Genomic DNA, 20,847 nt, shown 5'->3' with positions numbered 1-20,847 from the left:
AGTGTATTAATTATTCTGTGGCATTTGCATATTATTTTTACTGTATGCAATAGAAATAATTAATCGATGCAGTTGTCAAACTGCTGAAGTCAGTCCAGGAAGCACTCTAAGCATTTTGCTTGAAAACTTCATTTGCAGTTTTAAAGGGTGCAACTGCATCCTTTAAAAAAGAGCGTTTTTGAAGCATTGTGCTCAGACGGGCTAAGGTCTACCTGACCACCTGATTCCTGGTTTGCACTCTCTACCTAGCAGGTCCTAGAAGAACCAAGCCAATAGGATCAGGATTTATAAAACAAATAAAATACAATTTAGGTCCTTTGAACGTGGCCCTGTGTGCTCCTCAGTGCATCCTCACTCTGCTACTGTTGGTATGAATAATTTGTGGAAAAATCCCTTTAGTCTGTGAGTCCCACCCTTGTACCCGGAGGCTGCAGTTATCATCTCTGCTGGAAATCTTCACACCACTAAGCTGAGGAGTGTGAATTACTTCGCGAATAGTCTCATTCAAAATGGAATACAATGAATAGCTTATCAGAGCATCTTATTAGACTAAGAGGTCTTTGGAATATAGTCATTGACAGCCAGCTGGGACACAGATCTGATACACAATGTCATCCCACAGGGACTTTCAGAGATGTCTAAGACTGAGCAAGGCTGAACAAGGAGCAATGGATGGGGAAGGGTGGTGGTAAATTGCACAACCCAGCCAGACAAAATGGGAGTTTCTTTTACTCTGACTGTGGCACTGCCTGAAGAAGTGAAGGCAGTTCTGCACAGGAGCTTTATTTAGCACATTGCAGCCCAGCAAGGGAAGATTCAGAGAAGGAGCCAGGGTGTTCTTTACCTTGAACCAAGCAGATATTATGAACAGCATTTTTTGACAGAAACACACACACTAAGCAAAAACCAATGCCCCACCCCCCCTTATTTTAATTTTCTTTTATTTTAACTGTTTTCAAAGACACTGAGGTGCTGTTTTGGCCACTCAACTTTGTGCGAATCTTATTGCTTGTGCTATGTCCAGCATTTGTGTTTGTTCAAGACTGAGGCAAGAGCAATGTTGAAGAGAACCTGGCTCAAGGACATCTTGTTTTTGCAGGATCTGTGAGCTTATTGTCCTTTCCCATGTATTGCTATCCTTCTGTTTTAACCAGGCAAAGATGCTAACCCACAGGAGAGAAAAGCTGCCATGAAGAATGCTGAACAATTCATACAGCAGATGAATTATCCTGCCAACACACAGGTGCGATCTATTTATGAGATGACACCAGAAGGGCATGAGCTCTGTTAAAAACTTTGTTTGTAAATAAGCAAAAAAATATTTTTAAGGGCTTATAAGACATAAGGGCAATGTTCCACTAACAGATAATTCAGAAAAGTTTTTGTTCGAGTAACTGTGTCAGTTTTGTGTTCCTTCCATTTCATGTGTCTTGCTTCGTTTCAGATTCAAGTCCTTCCCGAAGGAGGTGAAACACCAATTTTCAAACAATTTTTTAAAGACTGGAAGGATAAAGATCAAAGTGATGGATTTGGCAAAGTATATGTCACAGAGAGAGTGGCTAAAATTGAGCAGATTGAATTTGATGCTACCAAGTTACATGAGTCTCCACAAATGGCTGCCCAGCATAACATGGTAGATGATGGTTCAGGGAAAGTAGAGGTAATTTTTCTGTTGTATTAAATTGTATTCTACCTACCTAGCTTATTCTGTTATGGGATAAGCTGCTATTCTATGTTTTGTGACTTAGACTGTTGTGTAGAGTAACACCACATTAGCGGCAGTGTTACTTCTGCCATCAGAAAAGGTACTCTGAGGCAGAAAGTGAATCTCTTTGTCAGCTGTCATGTCTTTTTGGTGCTTATGAAAGATGTTGTACCAGTCATCAATAGAAATCAAACAGCAGAAACATTTCCCCTTCTACACAATACTTCTTAAAGATATACTTTAAATGTGATCCTTAGCCTAAAGGAAAACTTCTATCTCACATCAGCTTGAAATCTGGAATGGGAGAACTTGCCCTTGGAGTCAGAAATTCGTTCCATGTCATTATGTATGTATCCAATCTGCTTTCTAGAGGAACCTTCTTTGTCCTCAGTGTGTGTCTCCGGTAGCCTGGATTTAGAGAGAAAAAGATGCCTGACTGTACAGACTTTCTAGATCTATCCAAATCCCACTTCAGGAATATCTTTGGACTACACAGGGCTGGTCTGGCATTGTACCAACACAGCCTGTTGAATACAGGTCTGCATGTTGGGATTCTGGAAGAAAAATATAAATACCTACAGTCTCATTGGTATATTTTCTAGGTTTCTACCCTCATGCTTGGGATGGTCTGTCGGCTTGAGCCAAAACAGCTTAGATCAGAAGCATTTTTTGCTGTATAATTGTAGCAGTATGCTTTTGGAGAGCAGTTGTTAATTGAACTGGGCTGTAGTGAATCAAATAGGAAGAAATCTGCCTAACAGTGTGTTACCTGACTACAGTGTGCCTCTCCCAAATAATATGATAGTTCTATGATGAATCATAATGTTGTGGCATTCATATCACGTTATCATCTTACGACATTAAGACAGTAAGTTCAACATAGCATTATGAGGTCATCATGTGGCATTAAAGCATCAAGACAAAGCAAAGTGTACTGCAATGGCTTGTTGATGGTCATTATTCATTCATTTAGTGAGTGCAGGGTGTATCTACTTAATGAAGAATTCTTCCTGGTTTTGTTCCATAACACTGGGAACAGAAACACAGGTCACTCATGGGATGACACAATAAATTGCTTCTTGAAGAGTCTCAGGATGAAGTTCAGCATTCTCCAGTGATTTCTCTGTTTCCCCAGATCTGGCGTGTGGAAAGCAGCGGCAGAGTTCCTGTGGGACCCGAGACATATGGGCAGTTTTATGGTGGTGACTGCTACATTATCCTCTACACTTACCCTAAAGGGCAGATCATCTACACATGGTATGTTTGGTTGGCTTTGCACAGACCTCCAGCATGTAGATATTATTTTATGCTAACTTCATGTCCTTTTGAGTAGAACCACGTGTAAATGCAAGGTTGTTTATTGTGCATTTGTCATGCAGTGTAAGGTCTGGATTATTTTGAAACTGGACTTAACCATTGTCTTTCTCCTTGTCTTCCTCAGGCAAGGAGCCCATGCTACAAAAGACGAACTGACTGCATCTGCATTTCTGACTGTTCAGCTGGATCAGTTATTGAACGGTCAGGCTGTGCAGGTTAGTGTCTTTTGGATAAAATTCAACAGAGCATGCAGTATATGCAAATGTCAGTGAGAACTGAAAGGAGGAGGTAGCATTTGAAGACTGGGAATATCAACTGCTCATGGTCTGTATCGAGCCAAGCACCATGGGCCTTTTTAGAGTCACTGGAGATTTCCCATTTGAATCATCCTTTCTAAATGTAGATGTCCAAAAAACCACAGATATTGCACAACCTAAACATGCCTGGTCTTTCCTTCAACTTTCGCTGTCTAAAAATTAGGTTTTAGTCCTGCCTAGCCTTGCAAACTCTGTACATGGTCAGTGGAGACCGAAGGATAAGACCCACCCAGGGCAACTCACTCTGAAGCAAGCGTCTGACAGGGTGATAGCCCTGCGTGAGCTCCGCTGTCTCCTTTTGGTTGCGTAGGAAGCTGTGATGTTTAGTCCAGACATGACATCTGACTTTTAGAGGGCCAAAACTGGGAGACATGAAAGCCACATGACAGCCAGAAGGGGAGAGCCTGTAGGAACTGTGCCGCAGGGTCTGCCTTGTCCCTGCCGCAGTAAGGAACTTAATTGGGGTTCTCACATTCCATAGTGCTTGCAGCTGTGTGAAAGCAGGATACACAGCCTCACTTGCAGAAATGGGGTGTGCGGGGCAGGGTGCAGGACACCGGCAACTGAAAAGTGCGACAAGATGAGCTGGTCCTAGCATGACTAGAATGTGTGCTCTCCTTTTATCGCTCGTGCAGAGCCGTGGGTAGGTGGAGAGGTGAAAGGTCTCTTTTCACAGAAAGGCTAGAGCTAGAAGATGACTAGGGACAGGGAGAGATCTTCTAGGTAGTAGGACATAATTCTGTGTTTCCCATTTCTTAATTACAAAGTAAAGGGCTTCCCCCACTCACTAAGGTACAGTTAATTTAGATGGCAGACCACACTTTTAGCTATTAATCAGTTATGATTTATGATTGAAATGGCATTAAGGAAGGATTAGAACACTTCTAGGTAATATTCTTGTAATAAATTCTAGGTAATATCCTTGAAATATTCCTAATGCGTGTTCTACATATGGACAGAGTTCAACACCATATGGTCCTGCCTCATAACTAAAGCCAATACTAATACTAGAGTAATAATAATACTACTACTAACAGCTGCAATAATAAAAACCCTTTTTATTAAAGCTGAAGGAGATCCATCTCACTGCAGTGGACATAGTACTTAAAAGTACTTTTATCCTGCAACGAATTTAGGAATATATATACACACTCATATCTCAGGATAGTCTATGATTCTATGCATGTGTGCATTTGTATGCATATACACGGCTACCTAGAATATACTACCTGTGCTTAACGTCTGTATTAGCATTTTTTGAAAGGTTTAAATATACTATTTTGCGGTCACTAGATGGCACTACAATACAAATTACTACTAAAAAGTCGTTCCCCTGTACGTATGTAAAATCACATATGTGCATACGTAAAATCCTGCCGCAGTTTGGCACCCATATAGGTGTCCTAGGGTATCGTTATTAGGCAACTGTGCCAGTCTATCCAGCTGTGAGATAAGTCAAAACACCTGCCCGGCTGCCACCGCACCTCCTCGGCATCCTGGCTCCCACCTGCCCCGCGCCTCACCGGGCAGGGCTAAAGGGCTGGGGCTCTCCGCTTCTCCTCTGCTGGCTGCGCAGCATGCCTCACTCCCTTTTTTTCCCTTTCTTTTTGGGAGTGAAAGTCGCAGCCTTCCACCTTGGCGGGTGGTACTGTTATAAAGGAAGAACAAACGGTTGTATACAAATAACTTTTATCATACATTAACCTAAAAACAGTCGTTCTTCATAGCTCAATGTTTTTCTGAGATTGCAGTAACATCTTTCGCATCCGTAATGGAAGTTCATTTTTGTCATCCATGTTATCCTCTGCAAGATAGATCTATGCTTATCTTTATCATCAGCTTGCAAGTAAAGTACACATAGATATAATGAACAGGATGAATAACCATTCTCTTCTGCTTAAATACCAGGCACCTAAACTTCCAAGATAGTTTTTTCGGGGAATTAAGTCGCTCTATAAAACTCTATGAAATGACAGTTCTTTTGAAAAAGAGTAATTTTCTTATTAAAGTAGATAGCAGCCATTTTAATCAGCTAAACAATATGTTAGAAGTTTGAATCTTGTCTTTGTGTCAGCGTGATTGACAAAAAAATCTCACAAATGCTCTAAATTTAATGTGTCTGGAACTATATTTTTAGATCTTCTCAGCTTGCCACTTCTCATTCTTGCTAACACACTTAGCATTATTGGCTAACATCCCCTATGCTGTTCAACAAAGACCAAAAATAACTACTTCTGTCCTTCCACTTCTTTTATTGCATTTCTTTACATATGTACAGATCCGAGTCAGCCAAGGCAAAGAGCCTGCACATTTGCTAAGCTTGTTCAAAAACAAACCACTTATTGTCTACAAGGATGGCACATCCAAGAAGGGAGGTCAGAAACCTCCTCCTCCCACACGACTCTTCCAAATCCGCAGGAACTTGGCAGCCATTACCAGGATTGCAGAGGTAAGGTCACCTGCTAAGTATTAGCAACTATTCCCTATGGGAAATGGTATAGCTGCCGTGAGCCTCTCCGACTAATTTTGTTGGGTAGTCACATCTGCTAGGAACACAGAACTCCAAATCATATCCACTGCTCTATGTGACCAACCCATCTAATAAATCACAGAGAATATGCCATAACTGGCTGCAACCAATATACATCTTTCAGAGGATACTGTAAGAAAACACACAGTAAACAGCTGACAAAGAACAGACAAGAAATCAGCAACCCTTAAGAGACGGTCTTTCCTACTGCCGAGTAGTCCTAACTTTGCCCTGCAAGTCAGTTCCCTGTCTCAAGTTAAGTTCTCTAATTTATATCTGTATAACTCCAGGGAAAAATTGAAAAAAAAAAAAAAGCATAGCTGATTAACATCTATCTACACGTTTTATATAAATGTGCAAAACAGTGATCACACTATTTGAAAATCTGAAGAATAAAACAATTTCTTTCTTGATCTAGGTTGATGCTGACACAATGTCACTGAACTCTAATGATGTCTTTGTTCTGAAACTGCCAAACAACTCTGGCTACACCTGGGTAGGAAAAGGAGCAAACAAAGAGGAGGAACAAGGAGCTCAATACATTGCCAATGTTCTCAAATGCCAGACTGCTAAGATTAATGAAGGCCAGGAACCAGGTTAGTATGAGGCCATGTGCTTGCTAATACACAGCTGAGAATACACAGCACTGCATGGAAATATAGCCTAAATGGTTTTTGCAATCATATATTTTGTAGGCAGAAGCATATGCTCACTCTCTCCCCTTGAAAAGCCAACCTGACTTTTTACTATGGAGATCTATCCAGAACTGGCTGACGCACAAGCAGTGCGATGCCCTGGAAGCCTGTAGGAGAGTAGCGGGAGCTGCAGAGGAATGTGGTCCTTTCTTTACCATGAGTACCTAGGAGGGGAGAAAGACATAGCACATTGCTCCTTCTAGGTCTGCAAGTGATATCTTTATTGTTATTTTGACAAACTGCAGGAAGAACTGTAAGAAAATGCACCCATCTTTGAGACAGAAAAGAAGATATTGTTTGGGGATTCTTGAAACAGTATCTAACAAGCTAAAACATCAAATGTTAAATCCGCTGCTGAATGAATTATATATTGTGTATTTCAGAGGAATTCTGGAAAGCACTTGGAGGTAAAAAAAAATATCAGACTTCACCACAGCTCTTGACAAAGGCTGAAGATCATCCTCCTCGCCTGTATGGTTGTTCTAATAAGACTGGCAGATTTCTTGTGAGTATACGAAGCATACTTTCCTCTCTGTTTAATTACATATTTTCTGGTATATTTTGCCTTGGGAATCATCAGACATTAAATGAGTTTGGGGATCTGGCTTAATTAGCCATGCTTGGCAAGAACTAGAGAGTTGAAGTTTGGTGCTTTAAATGCAAAGGATGGACAGAAGAATTAATACTGCAGATGTCTGCACACAGAGCCTGCTCCAGCCTGGGACTCGAGGCTTGCAGATGCAAAAAGATAAGGTGTTTGCCCAGTCAAAAGCAATTGTGTACTTGCAGAGCATTGCCAGGCTGCTGTCATTTTGCTGAGAAGGTGCAGGTCAGTGCCTTGCCCCTTACATGTTTGATAGTGGTGGTGAGGAAAAGAAATGCCCCTTGCCAAAAAGCCCTAGCAGTCTGAAATTTTCCATAGAGATTTAAGACATGTAATTATGCCTTTAAGGTATTGGCCTGTGCTCAAGGAGGTAGGAAGACCTATTTCCAGAAATACCCAGAGCTGTGTGCTGGGTATTAAGCCTGTGATTCAGGCTTAATTACTTATCGTATTCTGGGAGCGCAACGCTGTGTCACTGTTTGGCAAGGACGCACTAATTCTTAGCTAGGGGACATAGTTGTCTACCATCTCTGTGGTCTCCTTAAGGCACAGCCCCTTCATGTGGAGAGGGATAAAACAAATAGGATCCTTTCATATGGACTTTAAAATCTTAGAAGAGTAGCAAAATTTATTATTCTAAAAAGTTTCTAAAACACTTCTGTGAAATACAGTAATAGGAGCCAGCCTCTCTATAACAGTCTGCTGGGAGCTATGTAACTGTTTGGTTTTTGTTTTAAATTCCTTCCAAATTCTGTGAAATCCCCTCTTTCCTGCAGCATTTCTCTAGTAACAGAATCACCACTGGTAGAGCTCTCCAGAAGAGGAAGGTCAAATCACTCAGACCTTCTGGCTTCCAACACAGGGTGGGGAAAAGGAATGTCTTTTGCACCATCTGCTTACCATCCCTTTAGCACTCCTACATGAACAAGCACAGCCAAACCCTTGACAGTCCTTTAGAAGTAGAGGGCTGACCACTAGCTACATTATTATCTCTCCACCTCATACAGAATAGCATTAAACTGCTTTTCTATCTGCCTGCACGTCCTTGGAAGAAGGAAGCAGTCTGCCTTTCCTTTGGTGACTAATCCTTGATGGGTTAGTCGACTGTAATGCCCCATTGACAAGTGACTGGAAAGCTTGCTTGGGTGTGTATTTCATAGCTGAGCTCACATACTGCAAGCCAAAGCAGTTTCTTTTCCTTATTAATGAATGTCAGCTGCATGAATATATCAGCTGGTACAGCAGATTGATTTAGTTTGCTTGGTATAAGGTGCTCTATGGAAATTTCCCTGTACCCTTCTACTGGCAGACCTCGGTCCCAACGTAACAACAGTCACAATTACAATGTAAACCTCTGCCTCTCCTGAGGATATCCTATCAATTCTGACAAACTGAGAGCTCTTTTTATAGGACATGCAACTATGTGATTTGTTTCCTTTCAGTTGAAACACCCTTGACACATTCATCAAATTAGTTTAGGTCTTGACCCTTTAGGAGCACAAAGAATTGCACACCAGCTTCTGGACTTACCCTTTTTAAAATATCTTAGGTCTGTGCAAAATCAGAGTATCTTAAAATATCATTAAAACCCCCCAAAACCCAAACCCTAATATCCGTTTTAGATTGAGGAGGTCCCAGGAGAATTCACTCAGGACGATTTGGCTGAAGATGATGTCATGTTGCTGGATGCTTGGGAGCAGGTAAGCTGTGTATTTGACCACTGCCTTTTGTGGTAACAAGGCTAATTTATTCTTAACCACTGAAATAATAAGATTTCAGATAAGATAAGAAATCATCTTTGCGAGAATGAAAGAGGTTTTGTTTTATTTAAATTATACCAGTGGGAGCTATATTTTTTGAGCTATATGATGTGCTAGTGTGAACATACACAACTGAATTTCCAAGCATAATGTGAGACCACGTCAGGCACTTCCCATTAAAACCAATGGAGGCTGCAAGCCCTGGCAGTGTTCTGAAAGGCTATCAATAATATTCTTGACGTTATCACTACAATTTATTAATTTCAAAAAATAAAGTTATTGCATAAAAGGTATTCAGAAGCCACAAAATCCACATAGCAGCAGCAGCACCTAAAAAAGCCTTGCTAGAGAAGGGGAAAAACACTAGACCCTTATACAGATTTCTTCAGAAGAACTGGGTGAAGGGTGGCAGAAACAATCTCCATCATCTTCCCAGGTTCACTGAAAACTAAAAATATTGAGAGATTTTTGGATGACAGGCAAACTTACTGCAGGTGCCGAGGGCATATCTGTTTCTCACAGTGTATTATCTCTACCCTTCCTCTCCCCTTGGAGGGACAGGGGAAGAAGGCCACAGTTCCTACACTTCATTTGTCTTCTTCAGCCTAACCCTTCAGGAAAAAAAGGCTGAGGTTTTGGAAACAAGAAGAAACATCCAAGGTCCATGTGGGAAAGACCGATGGGGGGAAGGTGGGTGGAGAAGCTGGATAGAAAGTAGTTGGGACATACTGACTCAGGTAAGAAGGAAGGAAGTCCGGGACGTGTAGCTGGTTTCCAAAAAGATCCTTGAAAGAAAAAAAAAATGCGGGGATTGCAGATGGAGGCTCTGGTGTTTGGGTATTCAGTGCGTCACCTAGCAGTTACCCAGGGTAGCACTGATCAGAGGGCACAAGCGCTGATGTGCACGCAGAGCTCAAACCAGAGGCAGCTCCTGTTCAGTGTTTCTACCTGCACCAAAAGAGCAATTTCCTTGGCAAACTGTAAAATATATGCATGGAAAAGGCAATTAGAGTTCCTTTCATCAGAATACATAAAGGCCTGGCCTTCCAGTGTCAAGAGAGTGGTGAGATTTCAGAGCATAGAACTACAGTCTCTTGCACGGGAAAAAAAAAAATCATCAGTTGTGGTACCTCTGCAGTCTTCTCATAGCGTATATTCTTTCTCCTAGTGGAATCATCTATTTTGTACTCTACCTGCTGTACACAACATCCTTGTAACAACATGGGAGCTATATCTTTCTCTTTTCTGTTTGCAGGTTTTTGTCTGGATTGGGAAGGATGCTAATGAAACTGAGCGACAGGAATCCATTAAATCTGGTATATCAAATAAATCTGGCAGAATTCTGAGTGAAGTAGCATCAATATTATTTAAAGAAGTGAAAAAGATGACATAGAAAAAATCTAGTTATGTTTACAGTGTTTAAAAGGGTTACCGAGCTTATTGGGATTTAATCCTGGAGAAGATTATCTTCTCCTTTAAATGTGCTTTAAAACTCATTGTATCTTTCTTATCTGTAAGTTTATGAAGGGTAAAATTAATCAAGATAGCATTAGTAGGCTGCAGAGCTTCTTAAAGAATGTATAGGAGAGCTCCATGAAAAGAAACTGCACTGAAAAGAGAAAGAATTTAAAAGGAGATACCTACTGAACTGGACCCCACGCTAATGTATATAGTCAAAGGAATGCCAACAAATCTTACACTGCCATACTTCACTGAGTTAAATTCAGAGGAGGTAATTCCAGTTGCAGAACAAATCAAGACAAATCACGTAGAGTGCACCTCCTTGCAAAATCATGTGTCATCTCTGGTGTGATTTCACATAGCTGAGCCGTTCTGACAAAGTTCGTGCTAAAAAAGCTTGCAGATATTTCCCTGGAGCAGCTGGGGTTACCTAGCTGTGTTTCCAATAGGTACTGATGTCATGTTGCGACGTCAAGGGAAAGTATACTGGCTTTTACATATGCACACCTGCATAGCACCAGCAAATTCTTTCTCCTGTTCAACAGCGAAAACCCAGCTGTATGGCAATGAACTGATCAGAGCAACAATCCCGCTGTTCTAACCTCCCCAAAAATTCCTTCACTGGCAGCTGGGAAAATCAGCAATTACCTGAGCATTTCATTGCCTTTGAAGTAATTTAATTGAAAACTGTATTATAGTAGCCCTGGGTTCTTTCACTGGGGCTTTTAGCATATTTTTTAATACCAAAGGAATGAACTAATATATTACATGTTTTATTTCCTTCCTGTTTTTAGCCAAACGCTATATTGAAACAGATCCTTCTGGCAGAGATAAGGGGACCCCCATTGTAATTGTAAAGCAGGGGCACGAACCCCCGACATTCACAGGCTGGTTCCTGGCTTGGGACTCCAACAAATGGAAGAACTGATCTATCCAGGGAGACTTCAGCTTCAAGCCAAAGAATGACCAGAGCCCACCTACTTTCTAGTATTTTAAGGATAGGCTTATGCAACAATATGATGTATCTGTTGTTACAGTTTCCTGAGCTTTGGTATATTTCTGCAAATAGCCTAGACGTTCTTAGCACTGGAAAGGATAAATGATAACTGTAAACTGGTCAAATGGGGTATGTGGGGCTTTTCAGATAGTAAATATGGAAAGTGCTACCAATACTTTGTTTAATCTGCTGATTCTTCAAACAGAAGCTGTGGACCAGTTTCTTTGAATGTGCTAAAATGGGCCAGTTTCTGCCTGCACTTAAAAACCCAAAATAATGCCATAGAAACTCCTTTAGATCAAGGTCAGTGTAATATTGTGCAGAATTTGGCCTGATAAAGGACTAATTCTGCATCTGTTGCAAGGGTAGGACTGGACATGATTTACTTACTAGGCCGAAATACTGCCACACTCACTCATGCAAAATTTCAGACGATGCCTGATCCAGTGTCTTGCAGGGGGCAAACAAAGGATGGGTACTTTGAGAAAGCTGTGCCTAACGTGCTTGCTTGTCTTGTTAGTACATAGGAGCTTTAGAATGAATGGCTGTAAGAGTATTAATTCGACAAAGATTTTTTTGAGGGACTGTCTAGCTCATTGTAATGAATTTCTTTAGATTTATCTCCATGAACCACCTCCAGCTCCACCAGGTGTTTTTAACCAAAGCTCTTAAAGACATTCTAGTGCACTAGTGCTTTTAAGTGGAGGCAGAAGTAACAGCTTCAAAAATACATACTGTGCCTTAACCAGACTGCACTTAAGCCATACTTTGTCTTGGTTGCCTTACTCAGCAGTACGCAGTGCTTTTCCAGCGTGCAGACAGCTCACCTTGTCAGGTGCAGGATGTGTTTCTGCTCATTTTCTATGCAGGTCTTAGTCAAATATCAAGTACATCAAGTGCAAGTAAATGCCTCGTTTTAGTAGCATTCTACATCCTGGGAATTCGGAGTGTGAGTACACACCATAGAATATGGCCTTTTCTTTTCTCTCAGACACACTTATTTAGGCTTTTTTTATTCTGGTGAATTTAGAGTACATTTTCAAAGTGGTTTTTATTTGTAATTTAGCCAGAAAAGTCTACGTAAGGGCAGTGGGAAAAACTCTGCTTCGTATCTTTAGCACTGCTTTGATGACTTGCCCTATAATGCTTGTTTTAAACAACAATTTGTACAGCTGTAAATCATGTCAGTGTGGCTTTTTAATGAAGGCATTTCAATGGTTTTTTTGTTCTTATCAGTTAGGTTGGAAAGCGAAATTTCAGAAATTTTTGTATTTTTTTAACATGATTGTGATTTTGAATCTGGGTAATGCAAAAGAGCTAATTTAGTCTGAGCTCATAATCAATATCAATGACAAAAGAATTGTGAAGCTAAGAGATTAATTATAGGAGTTTGTTAGCTTTAAACATTTGCTTAAATCTCTGCTAATATGACTGGGCTGTATCTGAATGTCATTTCATTTAAAATAAAATTACAAAAAACAGTATTCTATATGCTGAGCTGATCTTCCTCTCTCTGACATATTGCTGCTCTGTGCTTCTGCTGATGTCGAGCAAAACATCCTAAAAAACCCTACAGATACCTTCCTTTTTAGATGAACACTGCATTGTGAAGTTATTTGTTTTTACTTTGGTGCCATTTTACCCAGTGGAGGATCACCTCTTCCCCACAACTGGAAAGTTACAAACCTAAGTGAAAAATCAAAGAACTGGGTGCTTATTAGCTTGTGATTTAATCTTCTCGAAAAACTACCATTGTTGTTATCAAACTCTTTGGCTTTTAACTTTCTGCTTGTAAAAATGATTGACTATACAAATGATTATTTTATAAAATAGGAGGATAAAGTTGTATGTTTGTTTTGAAAGGATAGGCCTTGCTTTTTATTGGTGAGAGTAGATAAGGAGATGTCCTTTTCCTACTGGAAGGAGCACAAAGACCTTTTCAGTTTCTCAGCTACTGCACTTCATGCAGCTGCTGAGCAGCCTGTAATTATGGTTGTCTTCAACACATACATATGATTCTTCTCATTTTTTAAAAAATAACAGTTATAGTAACTTCTTAATCAAGGAATAGACAAGATTTGCCCTCCTCGTACATAATCATCTTCCATAACACTGAGGGCTCTGAACTGACACAGTCTGCCAGCATATTCTGCAGCACTGTGAAAGCCTCTTTTCAGTTCCCTTGCAAAAGACAGAGGGGCTTTTGTGGTCTCCTGGCCTGGGCATTTGGGTTTACAATACATTGTCCTGGCATGTTGATTACTGATGTTGAGGAGAGCATTGGGAGCTCATAATGGAACAGTGTTCTCAACTGGGCTTTAAGCACAACAGCTGCTACCAACATTGTTCTTGGGTTAACTTGCTAGCGAGGAAGTTTATTTTTCATACATATATGTGCAGTACACACAAAGATGTATTTCTTTGTCTCTGAAGAAGAAAGAGGGAGGGAGGACAGACAGGATGGACTATAAGGGCTTGGAAATATTAAAGACTAAGCTGTTTTCAATAAAATATTTAAGCACATAACTATGAATACGCATAGCAAAAATATCTGTCTTCTTTTCAGAAAAAAATAGAAAAAAAATGTGCAGACAGTACAGCCAAGTTCAGCCAAGAACAAGCTATATCTTGCATTATTATCACACAGTAATAGTACATTCACTCTGTTTGGAATGGCAAATTTAGACCCTGAGTTAGCAGTTTCATTATGCTACCAAACAGCAAGCATTCATATGTTCTATTGATTGTAAATACAGCATAATTTTTCATCTTTGTTTTATAGAATTTCATTGCAACAGAAAGCTGTTAGGAATCCTTACAGCCAACAGGACATCATAATACTATATAGTATTGGTATTTTACATAAAATAGTGTAATCTTAGAATATAACTACAGATTGAACACAGGAGAGGAGCCAGCCTCTGGAATAACTGCTCTAAATACCCATTTTGACCACAGCACATAGTGCTATGTAGCATCAGATCTGCTGTAAATGAGTATGTTAAATGTAGCTAAATTCAGTTGAACAGTTTGATCTCTTGCCAGTTCAGACTCACATAAGCGTCACCTGCAACAACAAGAAAATTATGAAGATGCTAGACAGTGGGATTGTGGTACTACCCCTCACAGGAGAACTAAGGAATCATACAGAAAATATTTTGCTCGCTGGACTATAGCAGGAGCGGCTCTCAGACGTCTCTACAGGCTACAGGAACACTTCTTGTTATAAACTTTGTGATCGCCTTGTAGTCTTCATTTTTACTGGATCTAAAAAGGCTAAAAGAAAAAAAAAAAAGCCAAATCAAGCCTATTATTTTCCATGGACTGAAGTCCTTCAAACTTTGCTTTAGAATACAATTGCTCCTTCAGCATCCCACTGAAGTTGTGCCTTTATGGCTTAATTGAGCCAAATGCAATTATATAAGACAAAAAAATTACTATCTCATAAAACCAGAGTTTGATAATACTTTAATGTGCTGACTTTTCAAATCCTTGCTTTTTCTTTTTTAAAGACAATAATTTTGTCTTTAGATAAAGAAATAGTCCACTTTTCCCTTCTTAAGGCTAGGACATTTGATGCTAAAATCAAAGGAGCTTCTGATTTCACTGAAAACACAATCAGATCTTTAATCTGCTACACATCCTTAATGTCTCATTACATCCTCTCTAGACTGGTGTAAAGTTAGTTTGACCTCCTCTGACTATTAACACATTACCTTATGCTAAAAATCAATAAACTACACTCACTTCAATTAAAGCTTCCAAGGTGCAACAGGGAGAAGGGCAGACCAATGGGAGCTGGGAGGCCCACCATGCCATAGAATTAGTCGATGACTGTTCTGGCCCTTCTCCCCCTGCATGTAATTTTCCTGTTGACATTAAAGTGTATTTGCATTACAGGAAAAAAAAATCTCTCCTTATAGAACAGAACACATAAGCTGATTTTTATTTTTTCTTCTAAATAATAGCAAACTGAGTTATTGCAGGGGAGCAGATAGAAAGGGAATCAGCCTGTACCAAGCTTCTCCCTAAATGCATCACTTCCACCCTGCAAGTGCTCTCTGCTCAAAAGGATGTTATGAGTGTACTGAGATCCACAAGACTGTACCTTTTACCACCACATTTAATCAGTCATCAGTAAAACGTGGGCCTCCCCATAAATGAAATTAAAACATCTATTTGTATTGTTTGTTAATCATTTGCTCAGAAAATTCCCTGGATGGGGCAAGTAGGGCCAGTGAAGGCACATGCAATGTTTCTTTGGGAATGTATGAGGAAACCAAAGAGTGAGGCTGGGACAATCTGAACAGTATCCCACTGCAAAGCTCAGAGATAGGCATGTTTGCTTTAGCAGCAATAATGCTTTGATTAGTCTAACAAAACCCCTTGACCAGTGCTAGAAGAGCTTAGCTCTCCCTGCTGCTCTTTAACAGATTTCACAGAGGTGACTCAGGGTGATTTCACAGCAGTTGGCAATAGTAACATCAAGGCTAAATGCAATCAGGTGATTTTGACATCGTTTACTTGACCGTTCACTGTACTTTGTGTTGTCTGATACCCTTCCTACAGAAGAACCAGGACCAATCCTGATTAAAATAGAGCATTGCTAGGAGACAACCAAGACAAATTTCCCTCTGGGCTTAGATTTTCACAGAGGTGGCTCAGAAAGGTCACAGGTTTCCTCTAACAGGCATGGCAGCACAGCTGAGTCCCCGTTTAACCGGCTGAGCGGGGCTGTAGCTACCTTTGTTGGTGCCAAAGATTGCCGTCCTTCTCACCGCTAACCAGCTGCTCTCCTACTGGACTTGGGCGAGAAGTTAGTGGCTGCAGCAGGGGGAAGAGACAGGAGTGGCAGTGAATGTCTTATCAGCAAGGACAACAGGCAAGAAGCCCATTCTAACAATCCCTTTCTTGCTGGATAGCCCCAGTCAACAGTAGATCTCTCACAGACCTGCTGCTGCCAGACTCTGTCCCATCCTAGCATTTGCAGATGCACTCCAGCACCCACTGACTAAATATCCCACGTGTGAATTCCCAAAGCTCCAAGTGATTTTTTTAAGATTGTGTGAGGAAAGGTGATGGAAATTTGTCCTGTATTTAAAGCAGCAAACAAGGATTTAGGTAACCTATGTTTCCTGTGGTCTGTGCATCCTTGTGTAACCTGAATAAATCACTGAATTTTGCTGCTTCTATTTTCCACCTATTAAATGATGATTTATTCCATCCTTTCCCTGTTTATTTAGGCTGCGCTGCCTTTTACCGTGTGTTTGTACAATGCCTGACCTAGCGAAGTCACTTCTCAAAACTGTCATCTTGTAGGTACTGCTCATAATCCAGACAGCTGCCAGCATTATTAGTGCCAAGCTGCACAGACTTGCTCAGGGCAAGATCAGACAATGAGACAAGTGCTATGTCTTGGAGACTTACTGAAGCACAGATGCAGCTCCACCAACAGTGGCATTGGGGAAGCAGAGAAAGAGGAGGAGCCAGCTCAGCTGAGAAGTAAAGTTTTTATGATATAACACAATATGAGCAAAAATAACAGCCCCTAGCAATAGAGGTCAGGGTTGCTTTGTCAGAGCACTCTGTAAGCCATAACTACAGGTGCATCTGCATCAGGTCCATACAAATTCCTCTCCAGATCAGGAACAACTGCTCTGGGGATAGTAAGCATGAGGGGAAGACAAGGCTCTGCTGTGTTTACAAAGGAACATCAAAATCCTCAGGAGCCTCTTTGCTTTGACCTGGAGAATGAGAACATTTGCTTTTGAAAGATATGTCAACTTGTCCTTACGTTTTTCTGCTGCTGTTGTTAAAGACACAAGGCTTTTCTCCAGTACAGCTAATTTTGTTTCTGGCAAATGATATTTTCTGGATGTCTTAAGGACTGTGGATGTTGATAATTTATCGGATCTTTCTTCTTTCATTACTGAATTATACTGGATAACAGACATATGCTGGCATTGCTTCAATCCAGAGGCTGAGCATGAGTAAAATATATGCACCAAGAGGACCAAAATGTGCCCGCTGACCACAGCTGGAAGGATGAAGATAACCGCCAAATATCATTCCTTTTGAGGCTTTGGTTTTGCATTTTAATGGTATCTCCACTCTTGATATGTCTGCTGGCTGCTGCTATTGGTTTCACCCAAAAGGAAGAATTTCATAGTTCTGTAACAGTGAAAGCTTGGAGTTAGGGAGTCTGTGGTGACTGCTAATGGCTATTGTTTTATTTCAACTGACAGAAAGATGTGTGTGCTTTGTGTGTGCTTTATGTGTGCTAGACTGCTGGGCCTTCAATCAATCCTCAGCGAGGACTCAAAGATCAGTGATTTTAAGGGAGTGCAGTGGTGCTCACCTAAAAACCCTCTATCTGGAGTTGTGCTGAGATGAAAGACTCTGCAGATGTTGGTGTCCCTAAACAGAAGTACTGGGCTCTGAAGTGAGACTCAGCAGGTAGGATCTCTAAGACTTAATAACAGGCCTTCGCAGAATGACCTCTGGCTTCAGAGGCCTTCCATCATTAAAATAGGAGGCAGGGATGCAACCATTTGTCCTCTTTAAAGCTTTCTGATGCTTCCTTTGAAGATCAAATTGGGGCTGCAGGCACTCATGGGCCGTATGCATCCTATAACTATCACATTACTTGCCATCTGAAATCCAAAGACTTCAAAGCACGAAGAATTCCCTAAATAGTTCCTTTCTGCTTACAGTATGTCCATGCTTATTTTTTCCTTACATAAAGAGGTATTATTTTTTTTATTTTCCTTTTATACCCCAGTAGTAGTAAGACCCTGAACGGAATAAGTAAATTGGAAAAAAATAATATTATGTTTCTAGTATCCCGCTGCTTCTTCTGCTTCCTCAGTCCTGCCTGGACTCTTCCTTTATCTTCTTTCTGCGTCCTGTCCTGGTAGAGGTGTAGAGGAAGGCCTTCAAAGATGAGATGAAAACTGCAGAGCTTACCGGTACAGAATTACTGGCTCTTGCAGCATTGTCTCCATCCACTGCACTTAAGTGACGTGATTAAAATCTCAGCTAAACAATCTGTTCCTCCCTAAATTTGTTTATCTGCCTTCCTCACTTTGTTTAAAGCCTGCTAAGTAGTGTGGCGTGGCCATGAGAGCCAGAACAGGGGAAACCTATATTCTGATAAAAAGCTGGGGTGTCAACATAAAGCTTAAAAATGTATGTATTTTAAAAACTAATATTTTGGCACGTTTTTACAGAAGTAGAGTTTACACGTCTAGGGGCAACAGCTGCTGGGTGCCAGATTCTCTAGAAGACTTCTACTCTTTTTCAATACTATGAAACTGGAATGTATAATGCAGTTTGTTTGATTCACATTCTCTGTGAGATGAAAGCAAAAATGATTGTGCAGAGGCAGCTTTTATAAGGTCTTCAAAGTTAACTGTTGTTTCCATCCAAGAACTGAAACCTAGGAGCGCGAAAGAAAGCTTTCTGCCTACCACGCTTGTGATCACCTTTTGCATCAATTTTCAACCGATATAGCTTTTAAACTTCAGCAAACAGTAGGCCCAATCTTGCATTCATTGAAATAATTTTGAGATTTACTGTTAACTTCAAAAGAAGACATGGTGAGCTGATAAGACTTAAAAATTCTAGACTATAGCTGAGCAACAAGCTGAAATCACTGCTCCCCACCCACACAATGTTTGCCCTCCCTGAAACCTTGTTCTTTCATGCTCCTCTCTTCTGTGGTTTTGTTTTTTCCTCCTTTTTTCATCTAACTGTAATACAAGCTTGTGAGTTCCCTAGGATAAGGGTTGGTTTTCCTTTTGCTATGTTCATATAGCACACAATAATAGGCTTGGATTTCTCACTGAAACTCTAAAGTATTGTGAGTGAGAAAAATAATTACATTTTTTGCTGAAGTTTTAGAAACTGCAACAAACATCCAGTACTATCCAAGTGTCAGATGCCCATTGTGTGTCCATGTAAGGGACTGAAACCTATCATGCGACAGTGAGGCTAGCTGGTGAAACTGTCCGTGACCCTGGGTGAAAGAGCTCTTAGGGCGGCACTGAAACTTTGTAGATCTTATCAACTGCAGCCAAAAAACTCTGTTTAGGCTTGAGAAAATCCAATCTAGAATGCTTAGCGCTGGTTCTTATTCTGCTGACTGAAGTCTACCTTTAATGCTAGAAATCAAAGCAAGGGAGTGTTTGCTCTTTTCACTCCCTCCTGTAAAGCTGATTTTTTTCTAACACCCTTCTGATCCAAAGCAGAAGTTAATGGGTTGGTCAAAACCCAAACACTGTCAGGGGCTGGATGCAACTGCCACACACCTGGAAAAGCTGCTACTACATCACGGTTTGTGTGCGCTACACCTTGGAGCACTGTTGGCTTGGAAGAGCGGAAAATGCAAATAAGTATTAGCTCAAAACTCCTAGTCCTCAGTAAATTGTAAATGAAAAGCCAGTCAGAAGCCTGTCCTTCCTTGGAAGCAATGAATTGGGGCATACACCATTCTGAGTGGACATTTATGTTTCATTTCGCTGGGCCAGATTAAGTATTTTCCCCTGCGCACTTCAGATGCCTATTGACCAAAAGACAGACTAAAAGATCTGTATAGTGACACAGTTTTTAAAAACTCCTCACAAATGCCTCGCAACTGTAGTGCTAAAATGAAGTGACTGGGAAAGGCTTCTGGTAGGAAGGGAAGCTAGCGCTATGGAGGATGAGACCGGTGGACTGCACAGATGCTCAGTGAACTTTATTGGTTTTCTACAGTTTACAAAACATCAAGCTACTTTATCTGTTGAAGTATACATTGTGTTGTTTACCTTCAGGAACATTGTTAATCTATTAATTGACTCATTAAAAAATTACAACTGCACCTGAGCTCAGTTATCTGACTAAAATTAATAATAATTTGTTGCCTCCTTTAAAAAATAAAAATAACCTCCCCCTCCCCGTACCTAGAGAGGCAGCAGGTCTTTCTTTTTACTCATCTAAGAAAGAGATGCTTTTGGGAGGCCAGAGAGGAGCTATATTCCATACATATTTGTTGTGTAGGTGACCAGGAATTATAAGGAACACTCGCAAGCTCCTATTACTAGGAGCACTGATAAATCACAGAACAGCAGTTGGAGAATATCAAATGAATTCTTTGTGCTCTATTTCATTATCTCAGTAGGGACTTACATTAGCTGTTGCCTCTCAACACCAAGCTCAAGGCGCCGTGACTTTATCACTGTACTACCTACAACACTATACACTGAAGCAGAGACTTTAGATTTTTCACAGCCCTCCTGGGAGCTAAGGCGTACCTCCCATAGAATTTTATTTCGATACGCTCCTCTCAGAAACTTTTTTCTATTGCTGCTATACCCTTTTTAGGAGACATGAGCAACTGAATTTCCTCTTCAAGGTGTGCACTTAGTTTCATTTACACAAAGTTATTACAGATCAACAGTCTGCTCGTTTTTACAGTGGAC

General features: G+C 40.6%; 1 protein-coding gene across 1 annotated transcript in view; it reads left to right on the top strand.

The window, feature by feature from the left end:
• Window positions 1–12,862, top strand: part of SCIN (scinderin) — a 55,462-nt gene extending 42,600 nt beyond the window's left edge. Inside the window, exons 7-16 of the mRNA XM_064444517.1 lie at window positions 1,155–1,243; window positions 1,445–1,660; window positions 2,841–2,962; window positions 3,147–3,237; window positions 5,618–5,788; window positions 6,288–6,465; window positions 6,948–7,069; window positions 8,791–8,868; window positions 10,184–10,244; window positions 11,184–12,862. Of these exons, the coding sequence (XP_064300587.1) occupies window positions 1,155–1,243; window positions 1,445–1,660; window positions 2,841–2,962; window positions 3,147–3,237; window positions 5,618–5,788; window positions 6,288–6,465; window positions 6,948–7,069; window positions 8,791–8,868; window positions 10,184–10,244; window positions 11,184–11,317 (1,262 nt within the window). The 3' untranslated portion in view covers window positions 11,318–12,862. The remainder of the gene's footprint in view (window positions 1–1,154; window positions 1,244–1,444; window positions 1,661–2,840; window positions 2,963–3,146; window positions 3,238–5,617; window positions 5,789–6,287; window positions 6,466–6,947; window positions 7,070–8,790; window positions 8,869–10,183; window positions 10,245–11,183) is intronic.
• Window positions 12,863–20,847: the final 7,985 nt, after the last annotated feature.

Source organism: Phalacrocorax carbo, chromosome 2 (assembly GCF_963921805.1).
Source record: "Phalacrocorax carbo chromosome 2, bPhaCar2.1, whole genome shotgun sequence".
In the NCBI taxonomy this organism is placed as follows: domain Eukaryota; kingdom Metazoa; phylum Chordata; class Aves; order Suliformes; family Phalacrocoracidae; genus Phalacrocorax; species Phalacrocorax carbo.
This window is presented reverse-complemented; position numbering and strand designations above follow the sequence as displayed.